Source organism: Bombus flavifrons, chromosome 6 (assembly GCF_040668555.2).
Source record: "Bombus flavifrons isolate JBK064 chromosome 6, iyBomFlav1_principal, whole genome shotgun sequence".
In the NCBI taxonomy this organism is placed as follows: Eukaryota; Metazoa; Arthropoda; class Insecta; order Hymenoptera; family Apidae; genus Bombus; species Bombus flavifrons.
In genome coordinates, this window is record NC_138447.1 from 9378780 (window position 1) to 9396511 (window position 17732).

Here is a 17732-nt window from a genome sequence, read left to right on the forward strand (position 1 = left end):
GAGTCTCGACAGAAAATGATTTTGCCTTCCATTATAGAAAACACGCTGTTACCGCGCCGATACAAATACACATTTCCCCTCTCTTCTCCCACCAAGAGTACTGGAGAAGAAATGTGCGTGTAGTTCGTCTGTTAGCCGCTAAAGACCGTTATTCTTTGTGCGCATTTTTTGGTTAATTTATTTAACATTGCATCGGCGATCTTCCTACGTACTCATCTCTGGCAATGTCTATACGTCACTTCTGTCAAACGGATGGACAAAATTACAAAATAAACAGCTATGGATGGAAGTCAATCTAAAACAAGCGATTCACAGTTCATTTCGTTTCAAGATTTTCCTTCAATAAATCATGAAGGAAATATTGGTCAAGCACAACTGGATGTCAATACTTCCAGTCATCAAGGTTTTAATAACCTCTCAAACGATCCTACGGGAATTGGTATTATCGAAGATCTTCAAGGAATGCCCGATAAAAGTGAAGGTTTATATTTATGCAATCTTTTATTTAGTTTCAAATAACTTTATAACGATTGTTGTTATTCCTGTGGTAAACGCGAATATTATAATTTAAGATATTATGTTACATCTGTTACATCAATTTCAGTCTATGCACTTCTTTAGAACACTGTATCGCTTCCATTTTAGCAGCATCGCATAGCTTTTGGACAATAGAGTATTACCAGAAATTCTTCAACGTGAAGACAGATGACGTGGTAGAAAGAATCAAAAGGTCTATGTTTCCACATGGCAGTGATAATTATTTGATATCTCATATTAGACCAAATCCAGATCTTTATGGTCCATTTTGGATATGCGTTACACTAATATTTTCTATAGCCATTAGTGGTAATCTGGCTGATTATTTACATACAGCTAATTCAGGCAAATATCACTGGAGGTATGAATTTCATATTGTGTCTTATGCTGCCACCTGTATATTTTTGTACGCATGGCTATTACCACTTACGTTATGGGGTGCGATGAAGTGGACCACCAGTTCAAGAAATACAGAGGAGGAATTAATCGAGGTTTGATTTTACCCATTTATCTTTCTTAAGAGACACTACATAATAATAACATTCAAGGGACATCTTTGTTTTAGTCCTACGCAACACCTGGCCTTTTGGAACTTTTATGTCTTTATGGGTACTCTTTAGCCATTTATATTCCAGTAGCTTTTCTATGGACAATTCAATTCGAATGGTTACAGTGGAGTTTAGTTGCACTAGCGACCTTTTTATCTGGAGGAGTATTATTGAGATCTTTACTTCCCCTAATATCAGGTATTACATATAAAAACATACACATTTTTAAAGCCATAAGAATAAGTAGATAAAGTAAATTAACTTTCAGGAAGATATAGGATAATGTATATTGTGATAATTCTTGGGATGCACCTTCTACTGGCAACAGGATTTATGCGATATTTTTTTCATGCACCATCAAAGCCATTTCCCATAGAACACATGGAAACGACCATACACACGATAGCAACCGGGAATGATTCGCGTAATAATTCTGGCTAATAATGTTGCCATTTATTCGATTATAATGGATTTGGACGCATCTATATTTTAAAATGAACTGTCGACGTTGTCGGTATACTTATTTGTTCCAGTAAATACTGACTGATAAAATGGAGCGGTACAGTTCGAATATGTTTGTTGGACGTTAATTTCGTCTTCGTGCAAGTAGATGTAGTATTTATACTATACCTATGAACGAAAAATAAATGAAAATAACTAAAATTTGTCACATTTGAGGCACTAGTGTTTATTAAAAACATTTCAGTCGACTCATATCAAGTATATATAATATTCCTGTGTGTCAGGGCAATATAGAAGGCCAACAAAGTGTCTGGTTGATTTATTTTCACTGTCCCCATTTTAACATAGGGACGCGTTACATATCAACGCAACACATATCATTTACAATCATACGAACCTCCATGTGTACATAGCAATTGTTATTAGTACTCATAATACAATAGATAGTATTTATAGTTATTAGTCATCGTTAATATAATTGTATGTAATTAATTAAGTTTTTTCTCCTTTGTTTACGATTAACCAATGTGATAAAAGGCAACATTCACTTTGTAGTAGTATCGTTACATTATTATCATCGGTCTATCAATATATTTCGTGATAGTAGTAATTTGCTTGCCGTTTAACGTTATTACACAAATAATGCAACATTGATGTATTGACGAATAACTTTCCAATTGTTTATCGGGACTTTGATAGATTTCGACTTTTTTTCTTCACCACACGAAGACGGTTTACATGATCTTCGCTGGTGCCATTATCGGAAAGAAACGAGGAGTGTGTTGAAAAGCTACTTTCGCTAAGAATGTTCATTCTCTCTACGAACAATAGGTCGTAATTTCGCGTTTCAATCTAATTGCAAGTTAAAAGTGTTCCTCTTTATCTTTTTTTCAACTTTTTCGAAAGATACCAACACGATAATCTTGTAAAAGTCCATCAAGCGATTCGCAAGAGATAACACGATAGTAAAATTTAGCAAATATTTCGAGGTCTACGAAGTCTTCCGTTTTGCAAGCCTTGTCGATGTGAGCGTCGCGTGTACAAAATACAAAAAAGTTCGAGCAGAGCTTGACTCCTCTTTAGACAGAAGTGAAGCATCTCTCGTAGCTTGTACTCTCGTCTACTCTCGTCCAATTCTCTTTGGATCTGTTCAATTATTAAAAAATAAAATCGATATACGATACTCGATGGCTGTTGACGCGATCGCTAACTGTTTGGTATAAATTAATTCAGTATCTAAACGCAAATATCGTCGCACGAGTTGGCTTATGTAACATGTAGATTTTTTAAAGGAGATCCAAATCTCAGCATACTTATGTATAGAAAATCTGTGCAAGGAACATTTATTGGATTACGGTGATATAGGCGCAATAATTACGATATATGCCGTGCACTTAATGACTTGTTTTAATACTGTAAAACGATAGACACTTTTTATCAAATCGGTTTTCTTCGCTTGGACAATTGGTATACGCGATACAAGCTACTAGAATTTCTGTTCGAGCGTTTAAACTCAAAGCCTTTCGACGATCACAAAACCGTCGGAACGACGTTCTACAATTTACGGCTAGTGCTCACAACGACTTGGTCCAACGTGTTTACGAGATAATTACAGTCAAAGTTTGCGAATAGGCAGGAGCAATAATAACGAGTAATAAACCTACGACAGTCTACTTAGTTACTTGTTTTTTTCTTTTCTTCTCTTGACTTTTCCTTCCACGTTTACACGCAGCGCTGCTTCGTCTCATTTATTTTGTTCGCCGTTCTCTCAAAATTTAAAGTACCGCGGATTCTCAACGCGTTTACACGAACAGGGGCAACGTGTTAAACGAATTGAGAACCGTGCGATTAGTTCTTATTACCGTTATTTACAATAAGATGTGTCGTCGGGCATATCTATCGTCATTAATATTAATATTAATATTAGTATCATATAATATACATTTTTTTTCCTCTTCTATTTCATAAATGCAAACACGCATAATTATTACAGAGACATACGGAGCAGCTGTGCGCGGATTGCGCACCAGGCGCTCTTTAAATATTACACATAGATAATAGTTAATGTTTACCCTGGTTTTATCAATTATTACAAGTATACGCATATATATGTAGGTACTTTTATATATATACACACATACTCATATAACATTGCTCATAAATGTCGTACTCTTTATACAATCGTTGACTATTATCTTCTACAATGTTACGCAATATTGCAATAATTTCAGGTTGATTATTCAGTCGCATGCTTAGATAGTACGTAATCCATTTCTTTTCCTTCGTTCTTCCTTTATATTGAACTCATCGGCATCTTCGAAACTTTTACTCGCGATAAACGAATATTACACGATACTGTACGTCGATTGAGTTTAATTCGAGATCATGGCTACGTATCTTCGAAAGCTTATTTTTATTCTTCTTAAAAAAGAAAAAAAAAAAAGAAAAACTGCATATAGTCTACTTCGACGAGAGATATTATATCAGGCTGAAAACGAACGATCTTTTTTACGACACGGGAAAACACGTTAGTATTCGTATATACATTCTTCCTCTTTCTTTACTTTTTTCTTTCATCCTTTATCTCGTAGTTACTGTATTTTTAAAGCTTCCTGCACTTCTTACATTTCTGCGTACGTTCTTTTCGTGTCTAAGATACCATTTTCGTGTCGAACCAATCTTATCGTCGATCGAACAATTGCCACTATTTATCGTGACAGAAACGCGTATTTGAAAAATCTGATAAATACCGCCTGTCGGTCCAATCAATTCAATTTACTCGATTCGTTTAACTAACACCTACTGTTAGATTTGTAACCTGGCTACTTCGGTTAATTAGGATGCGCGCTTTCTAATTAAAAACAGTCCCGCCTCTCGGCACGTTTGTAAGGAACTTCTACTTTTTATTGTACTATCTAGGTGAATGGTACGTTTTTCCGAAAAACTAAGAACAGATAGAAAACAGGAGAAAAATATGTTCTGTTCAACCGTCTATTTTTAGAAACTTTTAAAAAGAGAATATCAGATTTTTCGTATCGACGACCGTGATACTGATATGTTCTTTCCCTTATTTCCTTTTTTTAAGGAAGAAGCTACGTAGTTCAACCCGATAAGCAACTAACTCTACGTTCCCGTTTTAAGAATTGCTAACGCAAAGTTTGATCTTTACTCTTTTTTCTTTTTAGAAGTGGCAAATCTTTTTACCATTGTTAAAGTGTAAAGAATTTAGTCTGACTTTAGAGGAGCTACAGATAATTTGAACCATTTTCTCGTCTCATTTCGAATATATTTTCAACGAAATATAGTTGAACCGCGCAATCGTCTTACCATAGCTTTCCGGAAGATAACGTTAGTCCGTTTTGGTCGGTTACTTAAGACAGATAATTAACTTTAGTGACTAACACGATCGAGAAACTACAAGAAAAACTTACGTCGAACAATACGCAGTTATCGTATCGAGTGTATGTATGTGTATAGACGTGTGTCAGTATTTTTGCTCTACACAATTCATTTTGCGTTCTATATTTTATCGTATATATTACAATTAGACGCTTTATAACACGCGTTTCTACGTGCTCCGAGTAAAAATCGACGCTACATATTTTCATTTTGTGTGTATGTCTGTGTATATCTGTTTATACCATATAGACCATGTACAAATGTATTATGCTAAAAGCACAGTTAGATATAGAGCAGAGAAGAAACACGTCGCGAATAAGACACGCGCTAAGTTACTTATTCCGAGTCCCGAGAAAGAATTCGTGATTCGCTGAATTTGATGCAAAGATATAAAAAGGGACGTTTAGTTTGCTATTCCTCTACTTCCCCTAACGAGTTTTCATCTATGGCTTGGCTTACACGAACGCGAGGCTCTTTTGATCAAATGTTTCCCATTGACCGTTGCGGTCTTTATTTTTTTCTTTTTCTTTTTTCTTCATTCTTTCCATATTTTATTTGTGGTTCGATCGAACGGTTGCTTTGATTGCGTGCTTAAGTGATAACAGGTACGTATTGTTGATGAAAGAGATACAGCAAGATCATAAAAAGCATATTTGACATAACATTACAGAAGACATCGCGCGTATCATTGTTCAAACTTGAGATATTTTTAACGTTAGAAGGATATAATTTGGTGAAGAATGTCGGGAAGATTGCGATGAAAATAACAAATAATGCGTAGTGTAATCTGAGAAGCAATTTCTAGACACGCACAGTTCGCTATTTTTCACACGATCCGGATATTATAGAAAAATTCAATACGCATCGATTCGCCAATGACTTCCACGGTTTGAGATTCAAAATCCATCTACGAGGTGCATATTGACATTGAACATAGACACTAGATACATCAATCTATGTCGCTAATTGTTATTTTAATTTACAACCTCGTTATATCTCTCCCACCAAGTGTAATTACACATGTAATGGACTCTATTTTTCTCTTTTCAAAAGCTTTTCTTCGAAGCTGCGCGATATTACAAATGTGTCGGTGCGTACACAATATCGCTCATAAGTATCAGGACACTTTTTACTCTATCTACTTACTAATTTTATTGAAATATACAAATTAATCCTTTACACTCTGCTGTCCGGACATCTGAGCGTACATCGTAAATCTAGCGAACAACTCGGATGTTTCCTCTAGGGGAACAAAAAGAGATTATCGATGGTTATATAGCAAAAAATTACACCAGGTCCGAGCTTTTTAAAGATACGATCATTTCCTTCAAGTTTTCAAAGATCATCTCCTTGAAGTTTCGTCTTCGCGTTGTACGAAAAAAGAAATAAGGAAATGAAAAATATGCCGAATACAACCGGTTAATACTGAGTTAGAGTAATTAGAAGCAACACTTATTGCTCGCTTATGGAGCCACCGGGCGGTAAATTATTACAGACTTCGCTGGAAACATTGGATTCTAGGAACTCATACATTCAATATCGTAATAGAAAGATTTGACGATCACAAGCGTCAATCATATTACTGTGTATTCACTTCCAGAAATCAATTTGGTCGGTTTATGATACGCTATTGCACGTAGCCGTGGTAATTATAACAAATAAAATCATCGTAACTCGATTCTATAAATTTATAATTAAAGCATATAGATACTGTATATTAAAAATAATCAAGTATCTGAATACTTTTGAGCGGTAGAGTACAGTACTTTACCAATTTGAACGCCAACCACAATTTTTCTGAATATATATCGTGTTGTACGAAACTGTTTGATTAACGCTATATACATTTACAGATTCGTCCCAACTTGAATCAATATAATCGTGAAAATCGTGTTCTGCCACGGCGTTAATGAGATTTCAAAATGTTTCCTATAACATACTTAATATATTTGTAAAAGGTTTTTATAAGTGTTCAAATACTTCCGAGAGCCACTGTATATCGTCCATTCTCTTTCTCTTCCTCGATTCTCTCGTTCACGAGCTCATTGATCGATCTTGTTATGCTGTTATTATACCTTAACGATCTCCTGGTTAAATTTCTTTCGTAAAACCGACACGACGGAATCGCAGTTTCTTCCTGCTGTAACGCCAGACACGCGTAGGTTGCGCCAGAAACTAAAGAATGCAGGAAGTTGAGAACCGGTAACTCCGATGTCCGCGTACGGCGTACAGACCGACTCTGCGACGTGCTCGCTCTTACGCGTACGGCAAGAACACAGGACACGATGTTGTTTCTATTTTCGTATACCGTTCGCCGACGAAAGGGTAGAACAGATACGAAGGAATATCATAATGATGATCCATTGATCGTCGATAGAACGTCGCAATGGAATCAGGTTTGAGTCGCGGCCGTAGCGCGCGAGAAGCAAAGTAAAACGAAGAAACAAGGGTTTGAGACAAAGAGCGTTTGACAAAATAATACAGCCGTAAAAGGACAGCGAAAACTCAGTTGAAAAAGTGTCCGAGCGAATACACGGACATCTGCATTTATTAACCATTTAAAACATAGTGATGCCTGGTACCGATGTGTGTATTTTTCTCTTTCTTTCTCTGTCGTTTAATTGAAACGTTTTATTATTATCTTTTCTTTTATGTATATGTGTGTTTCTTTTCGTTTATTCGTTTCTTTCTTTTTATTTCTCTTGCACTCTTTTCTTTTTTGTTTGTTTTTTTAATCGTTCAGTTTGCATAATTTCTCGATTACACTTACGCGGCTTCGAAGAGCGTCGAGGCTCTTATCGATCACCTTAAGCATTAGTCTTTAGTGTTTGATTATTATACTACAGTAATATACAGAAAATCGTGGTTCTTGCCCCGGCGGCCTGCTCGTACATCGAATTATGTATTTTGTTTTTCCATGTTCGTTCCTTCTTTTAATGTTATACTGCTTCTCCAAAAGTAAATTAATGACTCTATCGTATCGCTGGACGAGCAGCCCCCGGGGCTTTCAATTAATATTCAATAATTACAATACACTAAATATAATCGGCCCGTGTATATTAAAATATAAATATCAAATAGACTTCTTGCCCCCAGGATGTATGCACCTAAATGCCGATGCGCGACTTAAAAAATTGAGAAACATTCGTTAAGTAAGTCGTCACCGATTAGTTAAGACCCCTGTTGACGGAAGAACGTGGAGCTCGCCACTACCAAAACCTCGATAAAAATCGAAATAAACAAAAAAATATCAGTCGATTAATTCTTTTCCTCTTTTTCTTTTCTTTCTCGATCGTAAGCAAAATGTTTACGACGATGTATGTATAACAGTTAGTAGTCGCGAGCTACGGTGCGATGAGATTAGAATTTTTTTTTTTTTTTTGGTTACCTAGATGATATAATGTTCCATGTGCTCCATTACAATATCGAAACGTCGTGTCGGTCGACAGTGACGAAGAAGGTTTCGAGAATCGTTTGACACGGTGCAATTTAAAGCCTAAGTACTTTTGATTTGTCTGCTGATTGATTCATGGTTGTCGTTCGTTTCCGTCGCCCTCTCCAATGAAGCGTTTATTGTCGGACATACGAAAGAGAAGCCAAAGAACGGGACTCGTCGCGGTCGGTCGACGCAACGCTGTAAAACCGTAACGCAGCGGTTCTTTCGCTCTATGCTAAACTCTGTTTTACTCTTCCGCTTCTTTTTTTTTTCTTTCATATTTTCTTGCCTTTTCGTCTCTAGGATTTTTCTTTCTTTTGTTCGTTCGCCAGTGCGTACAAAACATTTCTCGTTTCAACTTATTATTGATCAACCAATTTTCTAACATTCGGCGACGACGTTCGACTCGACTCCTATAGTCCGTATTCGTGCACAAACTATTTCCGAGACCAAACTAAACCTACGCTTTGTACTCTGGTCGACCTCTGAAATAATTCATCACACGCGCAAGCAATGGATATCCCAATTTTTTTCTCTGCTTTCTATTATACAATTTATACGTAATATATACGTACATGTATATATATAATATGAATATGCACATATGTATATATCTAATAGATAAATGTATATTCATCCATCCATATATATAAGAGTGAAATGGTGTTCAGCGTGATACTGGAGTATAAGACGCGAGACGATCGAATCTAGCTACGAAAAACAATTAGTCCGGTCGAAAAACGAAATCTAGAAAAGATCCTGCATGGATCGTCGATATATAAGGCACGCTCTACTAGTAAATAAATTTCACTGTCGACGAATGCTTCCACTCGAGTTTCGACACATCTTGGTTACTTTTCGTCGTTTTACAGGCCACGCGTTGAGCTACGATCGTTCGAAATTATTATCATTATTTATATTACGGTGTGCAGAACCACCGATTTCTACGTGTCCTTTGTAATGCCAAATGGCGAATATATCGTATATTCATCTATTTTACAAACTCTACGGGTCGCGCACAGCGAGAACTGTTAGACTCGAATTGTCTCGAGGTTCCTATGCTCTGGTATATCGGTTGAACACCATTCTCGTTCGACGACTCCGCGACCGTGCGGCCGCTATTCCATACGCACGCGGCAAAGACAATCGGCGCAGCCTGAGAGTTTTAATACTTTAAGACAGACTTCCTGCGAAAGCTTAAAAAAACTTTTGTTTTCCTTTTCTTTCTTTGTGTGTATGTGTGTGTTCCTTTTCTTTTTTTACTTTTTGTTCGTTTATATTCACCTACGCTAAATACCGCCATTTAGAAACTTCACTTTACAATTACGCCACGAAGGCGATCGATTGGGGTTACTATGTTGCTGGATGCATGGTCGTATGAAGGATCCACGCATACTCGAATTCACAAACTTTAACGTTTATCTTTCTCCCTTTGTTTGTTCTAAATTTTATGTAATACCGCGTATCGGATCTAATTGATATTCGATTCGAGAAGATTGTTAGAAACGATCACGTTAAACGTCGATAAATTCGAGCACACCTGGTAACGATAATTTATACATTTATACAGCTGTATCCGTTACGTATAGGATAAAGAAGTTTGGCAAACAGTAATGTTAATCGACGGCACGAAGGACTTATCCTCTTAACGTGTGTTACGTTTGTATCTACTTTGCTGTGGTGTATGTGTATATATGTATGTACGTATGTACCTGTACGTGTGTATATGCTCTGATGTCAGTGTAATTATTATACATATCGATGCTAATGGTACCGCGATAAGGCAAGGCATCAAGAAGAAAGGAAAAGAACAGCTGAAATCGACTTAGCCTCGAGAATTCTGAAGGTATTTTTTATGGTAGAAGAGAAAATTACGACCACAGAACGAAAAGACACTAAATCGCTATCGTCGTGGAAGATGAAGAAATTCACGCTCTATCTATTTTTCATCGAAATATTTAGATCCAGGGCTTACTATCAATTTAGATTGAAAATCATTAATATTAGAAAATAGGACAGGTGTGTATGAGCCCGTGCGACATCAATCAGATAACACAATTATTTATAATAATAACGATATTAAATCTGCCTATCAATAATAATAGTACAAATAGTGCTACTACTATCATAGTACAGTTAAAATACACAAAAGGCGCACATTTATAGGCGGTACAAATATATAGTATAGCCATATAGCGAATAGGATTATTCGTAACATTCCGAATTCGGCTTATTCGTACGATTGTATAAAGTTTCTAAATTATAAGGAGTTTACATAGACCTGTTTTAGCTTCGTTACAATTCGTAATTATTTTTATCAAGCACTTATACCATTTTAACTACTTCAGAGTTACAAAAAGGTTATATAGAGTTAATTAAAATTACATTTCCGTACAACTGGAAACTCTTCGGAAAGATTCCCAAACTTTGAAAAATAAAGGAGAACCTTTGGAAAACGACGAATAATAAGCAACCAGCATCTTTCAAACTATCTATACATATAAAAAGTCGAAAGCTCGTTCGAAAGCTATCTTTACCAAAAGACCGATCTGGTAAATAACCAGTCTAAAGCAGAATATCCCGTGGCACGAACGAAAACGATGAGAACGGCTGCGCATTATATACGAACAAGAAAAGACAAAAAGTAGTAGAAGAGAACTACGAAAACGAAAAATATTCTAAACCGTACGAACATCGAAACACCAAATTTTCTACTTTCTTCCACAGCGAAGACTATCCAGCTATGCCACGGTATGCCCCTAATTATCGATCTGAATCCATCACCCTATTAAAGATGAGAAAAATCGTTAACGATAACAACGTTTTAGCAGCAGTGATGTGTTTACACGAGTGTTATCCCCCATATTTTTTTTTTTTCTTTTAAAAACTATGATTAATCCTTACTCGTATAATATTATGCATAAGTCTGACAAACGTATAATACAAGTACTACCGTTCATAATTATTTGCAATATTACCATAGTATAATAGTGAACATTAAGAACATCGAAGAACAGTCAGATGTGAATCATCGATTCTAGCCTAATTTACCCGCATGATCTATCGTTTACTTCTTGCTTCCCTAATCGGACTTCATTTACTCGCTATTACGATATACAGTTGGCTTAAAAAAAAAAAAACGGTGAAATACCTTTATCACGTGTGTGTTGATGGTTCGTCTCTCAATATCGAATCGTTCAGAGAAGTCGAGGTACGAATTAAATACTACAGACTATTGTGATTTCTCTTGCACGTATATAATCTACGAGATCGCGCGCGCACGTACCGAAGAGTACGTACACATGGATCGTGAGCAAAATTCTAGTGACATGTCGCGACGAACCGAAATTTAGAACAAGTATCGTACATATATAAGATATACATGTCGATAGCATACGCCTCTTGAGTTGTATTTTTTTCTTTCGTTTGCTTTTAATAATTCTCGTTTCTACATGTAAATGTGGTCCGATCGTGATGAGCAATTCGACGATTAAAGACCAAGAACGTAAGAAGACAAACGTTTAAGAACTCACAGAGCACAATACAATATCAATCCTCTAGTAGTATAACTCCAAAAATATGTTATTCTCTCCTATACTTATAGTAGCTACGCTATCTATTCCTCGCAAAAAGTCAGTTGCTTTGTTTTATAATGATAATATATATAATATATATATATATATATATAATTTTATACGAACTATCCATACAACGCGATGAACATTAAATTCTAAGTCCACAAAGAAACGTAATTTTTATCCGCGGATGTCCTTTGATTCCATTTTTTCTCTTTCATTCATTCTTTCGCTCCTTTTTTATTCATTTCTGGCCATTTCAACGCGAGTATCTGTTTATTAACAGTGCTAGACTCGCTCGAACGTTATTCGTTCCACGACTCCGGGCGCTTGTACGGAAAAATTCTATCAGCCTTGGAAAATGCTTTCGCTTTCGTCAAATCATCCTATTTTCTAATTTTATGGTCGAACATGCTTGAACGAAATTCGCGTCCCACTTACAAGCACTCGGAATCGAACGTTAGAAATTCCACACTAAATAAATTTTCTATTGGACACAATCTCATTAACATTTTAGGCACTACACCTAGACACTAAGAAATCTCTCCGCTCCCCTCTGCCCTGATGCGATAAGAAATGTATGTACAAATTTAAAAATGATTAAAATAATTATATCTCTATAGCTTCGAGTGTATATGTATAAGTGTGCGCTCGAACGCGCACGTTATATATGATCCGTGTGTTATGTAGGTGTATTTTGTACATGTGTTCCTTTTTCTTTTTATTATGTTTATGTATCATCGTGTCACCCGAAAGGAAGAGGTAACTGTTACGCTCGCGCTCAACAATGTTGTGAAACATCACGATCGACGTTAAAAAGATCGTGTTCTATTAACACAATTCTCTCCTTTAAAATGGCAAAGAAGTATGGAAGTAAAAATCTATCACAAACATGATTTGATGTGTCGTATCACTCGAAGCGAAATCCGTGAAAAACAAGGAAAGCCCATGAAGAAGAATGGCGTGAAAGAATTGGAGCAAGTTAGACGATGAGCAGCTAAGGTAACGTGTCATATCACCCTATCGGAAGTAACAACCATATGACAATAATCTTCCTGGATTGTTAACGACAAAAAACACTATAGTATCTTCTCTATGCGTTACACATATATCGCGTCATGCACGTGTTGGCCTTCTGAAAAGCCTGACCAAAATAACATCGCGTACACAAACCCTATATTAATAAAATATCACAACTAGAATCATCGTCACTGTTACGGTACGTTCCCAAAAGAAGAAAACAATCGTTCTTCTTTTTGCCCTCTCGTACAGTTTCCATGGTAGCCTAAGATTAATTAGATACTCGTTCAATGACGTGCTTATTTATCTACTCGTACACTGCTTAAAAACGTGCTACTTAAAGTAACAATGACTGCGCTAACGTGACTCTGAGCTCGTACTGACTGACGATCTACACCTAAAAAGTGGGAAACTAACGTAGGACCATTGTGTAGTTTGCGTATACATTCTAAACCCAAAGCTGTTAATTAGTAATAAACATCGACAACGATAATTCTATCTGTTAGACAATAACCGACATCCGACTCCACAAAGCTGACCACCTAAAATCTACTACCCAAATACTTTTGCATATTCGACGCTAATAACAACGTGAACATAATAAAATAACATACTTATACGTAGAATATTATCAGTGATTAATTCGAACGATCGAATCCACGATCGACAATTACAGTCTTATGCTAAACATTACAAATATTACATCGTCAGTCAAAACTTGCTCTTTGGATGCAAAAAAAAAAAGAAAAAACAAGAAACAGAAACTTGACTGAAGTTCCCTTTGCTTATCTAGTGACACAGGTATCTAAATACGTTCGAATGTACAGAGGCTAAAAAAATGAAGCATGATGATGGTATGACTATGATGCGTAGAACTGTCGCATGTACATCTCCTACGTGTGTGTTTGTGCATGTATCGATTCCTGCGACAAAAAAAGGCATGTTCCTATACATACACACGCGCAACAACAGTTTTCCCATTTTTCTTTTCTACGTAAAATGCGAAAGATCTAAGGATATGACTTTTGTTTTTTCACGACTTAAGAGAAGAAACGGTATGTTTTCTCCTACGCGATATAATTTCTACGGTTTATATGGAAGCATACATATATACATGTAGGCGCGCAAACGTGTTTGTATAATTATAATTGTATATTCGTACCGTGTGTGGTCGATAAAATACGTAACACTTACAAGCTGATTGTAACTTTGTTTTCTGTTTTACTGCAACTTTCGCTATACACGTTTTTTTTATGAGTTTACACGTTTGCAGTAAATACAAATGTAAATATGATTAATTGTTAAACAGGCACATCGACTTGGTTACACAATTCTTTTTCTCCTTAATTTTTACGTCATATAATACGCGTAAAGAAATATATCGACGAAGCCAATTCGCGCAATTGATAAACGTGATGCTTAAATTTGGAAAATTAATAAAAAGAAAAAAAAAAGACAAACAAATGTTTAAGTAGACTGTTTAGTATTTCGCGAATAAAACAGGAAATTAGCCAGGTTTTTATCATAGGTGCCCTTTGATATAAATAGTATTAATTAATTTCTAAAAATATTAACAATTTTACGACTATTTATCCGATCGAAATTAATGGATTAGCAGCTTCACGTTATATTCATCTTTTAAGACATTGAAAAATGTTGTTTTAGGATATTGGTAACATATCTAAAGTGTCATTTTATTATTTTCTCTAACACTGTTCTCTCGCTCTCTTCCTCTCCTTATCAATCACACTAATCACGCTAATCACATTCGTTTACTCATTTCGACTTGCTCACTCACATTCTCGCTCTAAGTGTAAAATACTTCTAATTAAACTCTGAATATGGTTTCACTCTAATCAACATACCACAGCTAATATCCCGTACGTTATCATACAGCTATGTATATAAAATAATTAGCAAAACAATGCCTAAGCGTCATTCCATTAAAAACCACGATATACACGTCAGCACGCAGAAAAATGTTTTTGAAACTGTTTCACAAGTCGTAAAATGTGTGCAAATCCATTCTTACACCTGTTCGAACGTTAAAATGTAGGAGGAGAACCACTCATGATAATTATACGTACAAATCGACATATGGGCATGCACATATACATCGAATGCAATTTACTCAAGGAATTGCAATCATATACATTATACATGTATATATGATATATAGTTTTTCTCATTTTGTGAGATATTAGAAATTGCTTTCTTTATACTGACGTGGAAAAATGTGAGAAGGAAGAACATGATTCGATGAGGGAGAAAAAACGAGTGGGGATTGTTAAAAACTTGCACCATTGACGCTCTCATCGGAATAGAAAGAATCAAATGTACGTTGAAGAAAACATGTGTGCAATCTGACATTATAACAGATATTTGCAACGAAGGCTTCTTTTTCGACGAAAGCGATTGAACTAAGAATCTCGCGAAAATTGAATATATCTATATTTCGTTTTGTTCCTTTTTCTTCAAACGCAAATTTGCGTTATTACTGTACACAGATCCTTTGTTGTTGCTCATGCTAATCGTTGTGTACCGCAGATTTGTGCAATATATACTCAATACATACATTTTAAAACTACAATCCTCGGTGAAATGCAAAACATTGAAACGCAACAGATGGATGAAAAAGTTAATGTTAATATGCTGTACGACGATCGTTCAACGCTGAAAAATGTTGCAAAGGGAAAAAATCTCATTTCAAACGAATCTAACGCAAATCTATCGCGAACGTGGTATGTACAAAAAAAAATGACTACAAACTGCTACTGCAATTATCTTAAAGTCGGTGATGCCTATTTGCAATTAATAATAGTAGTAGTAATGGTAATAGTAATAGTAATAATTATGATGAGAAGAATAGGATTAATTACGTAGTAAAAATAAATAATGAGGCTGCTGCGAGAAAACACAGCTTTTGTCAAATACAAATTTAACCATGCAATCAAATATACCCATAATGTATTCGAATCAAAACAGAAGAATTCCATTCTAAACTCAGACACGCTTTACTTTCGTATAGTAACGTCATTGGAAAGAAGTGTTTGCTATTACACCAGCATACCTATAAGACAGCTTGAAATAAATCTAGCGATAAAATCCGGAACACATTTTACAACAAATCAATGTGTCATGTTATGATTGTGTGTATGCGTGTAATTGATCAACTCGCTTTCAATTATTAGATACAAGAACGGGAATCTTCATCAACGTCGATGACCCGTTTAAAAGAGAACGCTTAGAATACATTAAAGCGTTGTCACGCTCGATAACAAAAATCTCAAGTCTGACGAAAATTCCATCGGCTAATAACCGTGGATTATACCGCGCTAAGATTAGCTTTGTTAACGAGTACTAAAAACGTAATGTATATGATATATATCATACCATAAGGAAATGCAAATTTATTCCCGTTAACGTTGAACTTCAATAAAAGATAACTTCTGAACTGTTACACCGTAGAACAGTTTTGACAAATCACCGACACCCAACATGTTTCTCTTTATCTGCTTAAACTGAGCTTAATTTCAAATAATGCATATTCAAACTTTACGATAAAATCGTCTGGTCTCCTCTAATTTTTTCGTTCGTATAACCTCGTAAAAATTCTTTTTGACGCGCCAACACTATTTCTTCAGAATCATACAAAACATGTCAATTATATTATATACTATCACGTATATAACATAAGCGCCATCTAAGTCGGACAAAATTGTACATCAATCGTCAAATAATATTTGAAAATATAATACAAATACAAATCATCAAAGCAATGGTTCACTGAGGAAACGATTGCGCAACGAGAAGCATCAAAAAGCTTCTTTTCTCTATCGTTCTGCTTTTTTTTTCTTCTCCGTTCGTTACTTTCACTTGCTTTTTCGTTTCGAATACGATGTTCATATCATCGAACGAAAGGAAAAAGACAACACGTTTCACGATGAGAATGTGATAAATACGCTAATGAAATCATTAGGATACGACGCAAACGCGATCAGTCTATCGACTTTCGAAGCCATATTATTTACCTCCTTGTCAATCAAAATCATGCGTAGAGCTTTGATAATCTTTTTCGTAATAGCACAGACTGGCAGTTCGAAGGGGGCGATCGCTTTTTAAGGACGGATTGTCAAAAAGTTGAGTTGAAGAACGACTTCGGTCTTGTCTTGAGACTCCGTCGACTCTTTCCAGTCGTGATTTCTTTATTCCTTTCGTAACAATACAAGCCTAGCTTTTTACTCTGTGTTTTCAATAGCTGATAATAGTATCGCGAAGAGACCCCTTCGTTCGCTAGTAAAAAAAACACTTTCGCGAGGAATGAATTCGATAAAGACGATGGGTTCTCTTTTTCCTTTCGTACGGTTATCTTTGATGCGATCGGTTATTTCTCGACCTTGTAAAATTTCGTTAAAAAAAAGAAGCGGCGAAGACTAGTACTCGCACGCCGTTTGATTTTTTCTTCTGAAACCAGACAGAGGAATAATTTACTCGGTGAACCACAAACCAGAAGGTTGATATTGATGTTTGGCCGGTGAAAGTGGGGCCAATCCATAAACGGCTGTTGGCTGCATATGTGCAGGCAGTGGATGCGCTGCATGACTTGCCAGCAACGGTCTGGCCGAGCTGTGATGAGCTGGTGGTGGCAACGCTCGACTAGAATCATACAACGTTAATGGAGACGAGCTGTAAAAAACGGGATAATGAACGTTAGAAAGTCTCCGCAATGCTCTAAAAAGGGAAATGAAACATTTG

At 36.0% G+C, this 17732-nt stretch overlaps 2 protein-coding genes across 18 annotated transcripts in view; one reads left to right on the forward strand and one right to left on the reverse strand.

Moving 5' to 3' along the window:
• Positions 1–124: 124 nt before the first annotated feature.
• Positions 125–3224, forward strand: LOC138180786 (protein YIPF1). 2 transcript variants are annotated; one of them, XM_069114974.1, is made up of 4 exons: positions 125–481; positions 649–1028; positions 1103–1283; positions 1354–3224. In XM_069114974.1, exons 1-4 carry the CDS (start codon positions 280–282, stop codon positions 1524–1526), a joined length of 936 nt encoding a protein of 311 aa, XP_068971075.1. In that variant the 5' UTR covers positions 125–279; the 3' UTR covers positions 1527–3224. The 2 variants fall into 2 exon arrangements, with proteins under 2 accessions (XP_068971075.1, XP_068971074.1); XM_069114973.1 differs by having other exon boundaries at positions 126–481; positions 646–1028.
• A 4227-nt stretch (positions 3225–7451) lies between these two features.
• Positions 7452–17732, reverse strand: part of Hipk (Homeodomain interacting protein kinase) — a 30508-nt gene continuing 20227 nt past the window's right edge. For 14 of the 16 annotated variants that reach the window (XM_069114923.1, XM_069114929.1, XM_069114915.1 and 11 more), the window contains one exon: positions 7452–17663. In XM_069114923.1, coding sequence (XP_068971024.1) covers positions 17465–17663 — 199 coding nt within the window. In that variant the 3' untranslated portion in view covers positions 7452–17464. The remainder of the gene's footprint in view (positions 17664–17732) is intronic. The other 2 variants (XM_069114926.1, XM_069114919.1) reach the window with 1 other exon arrangement.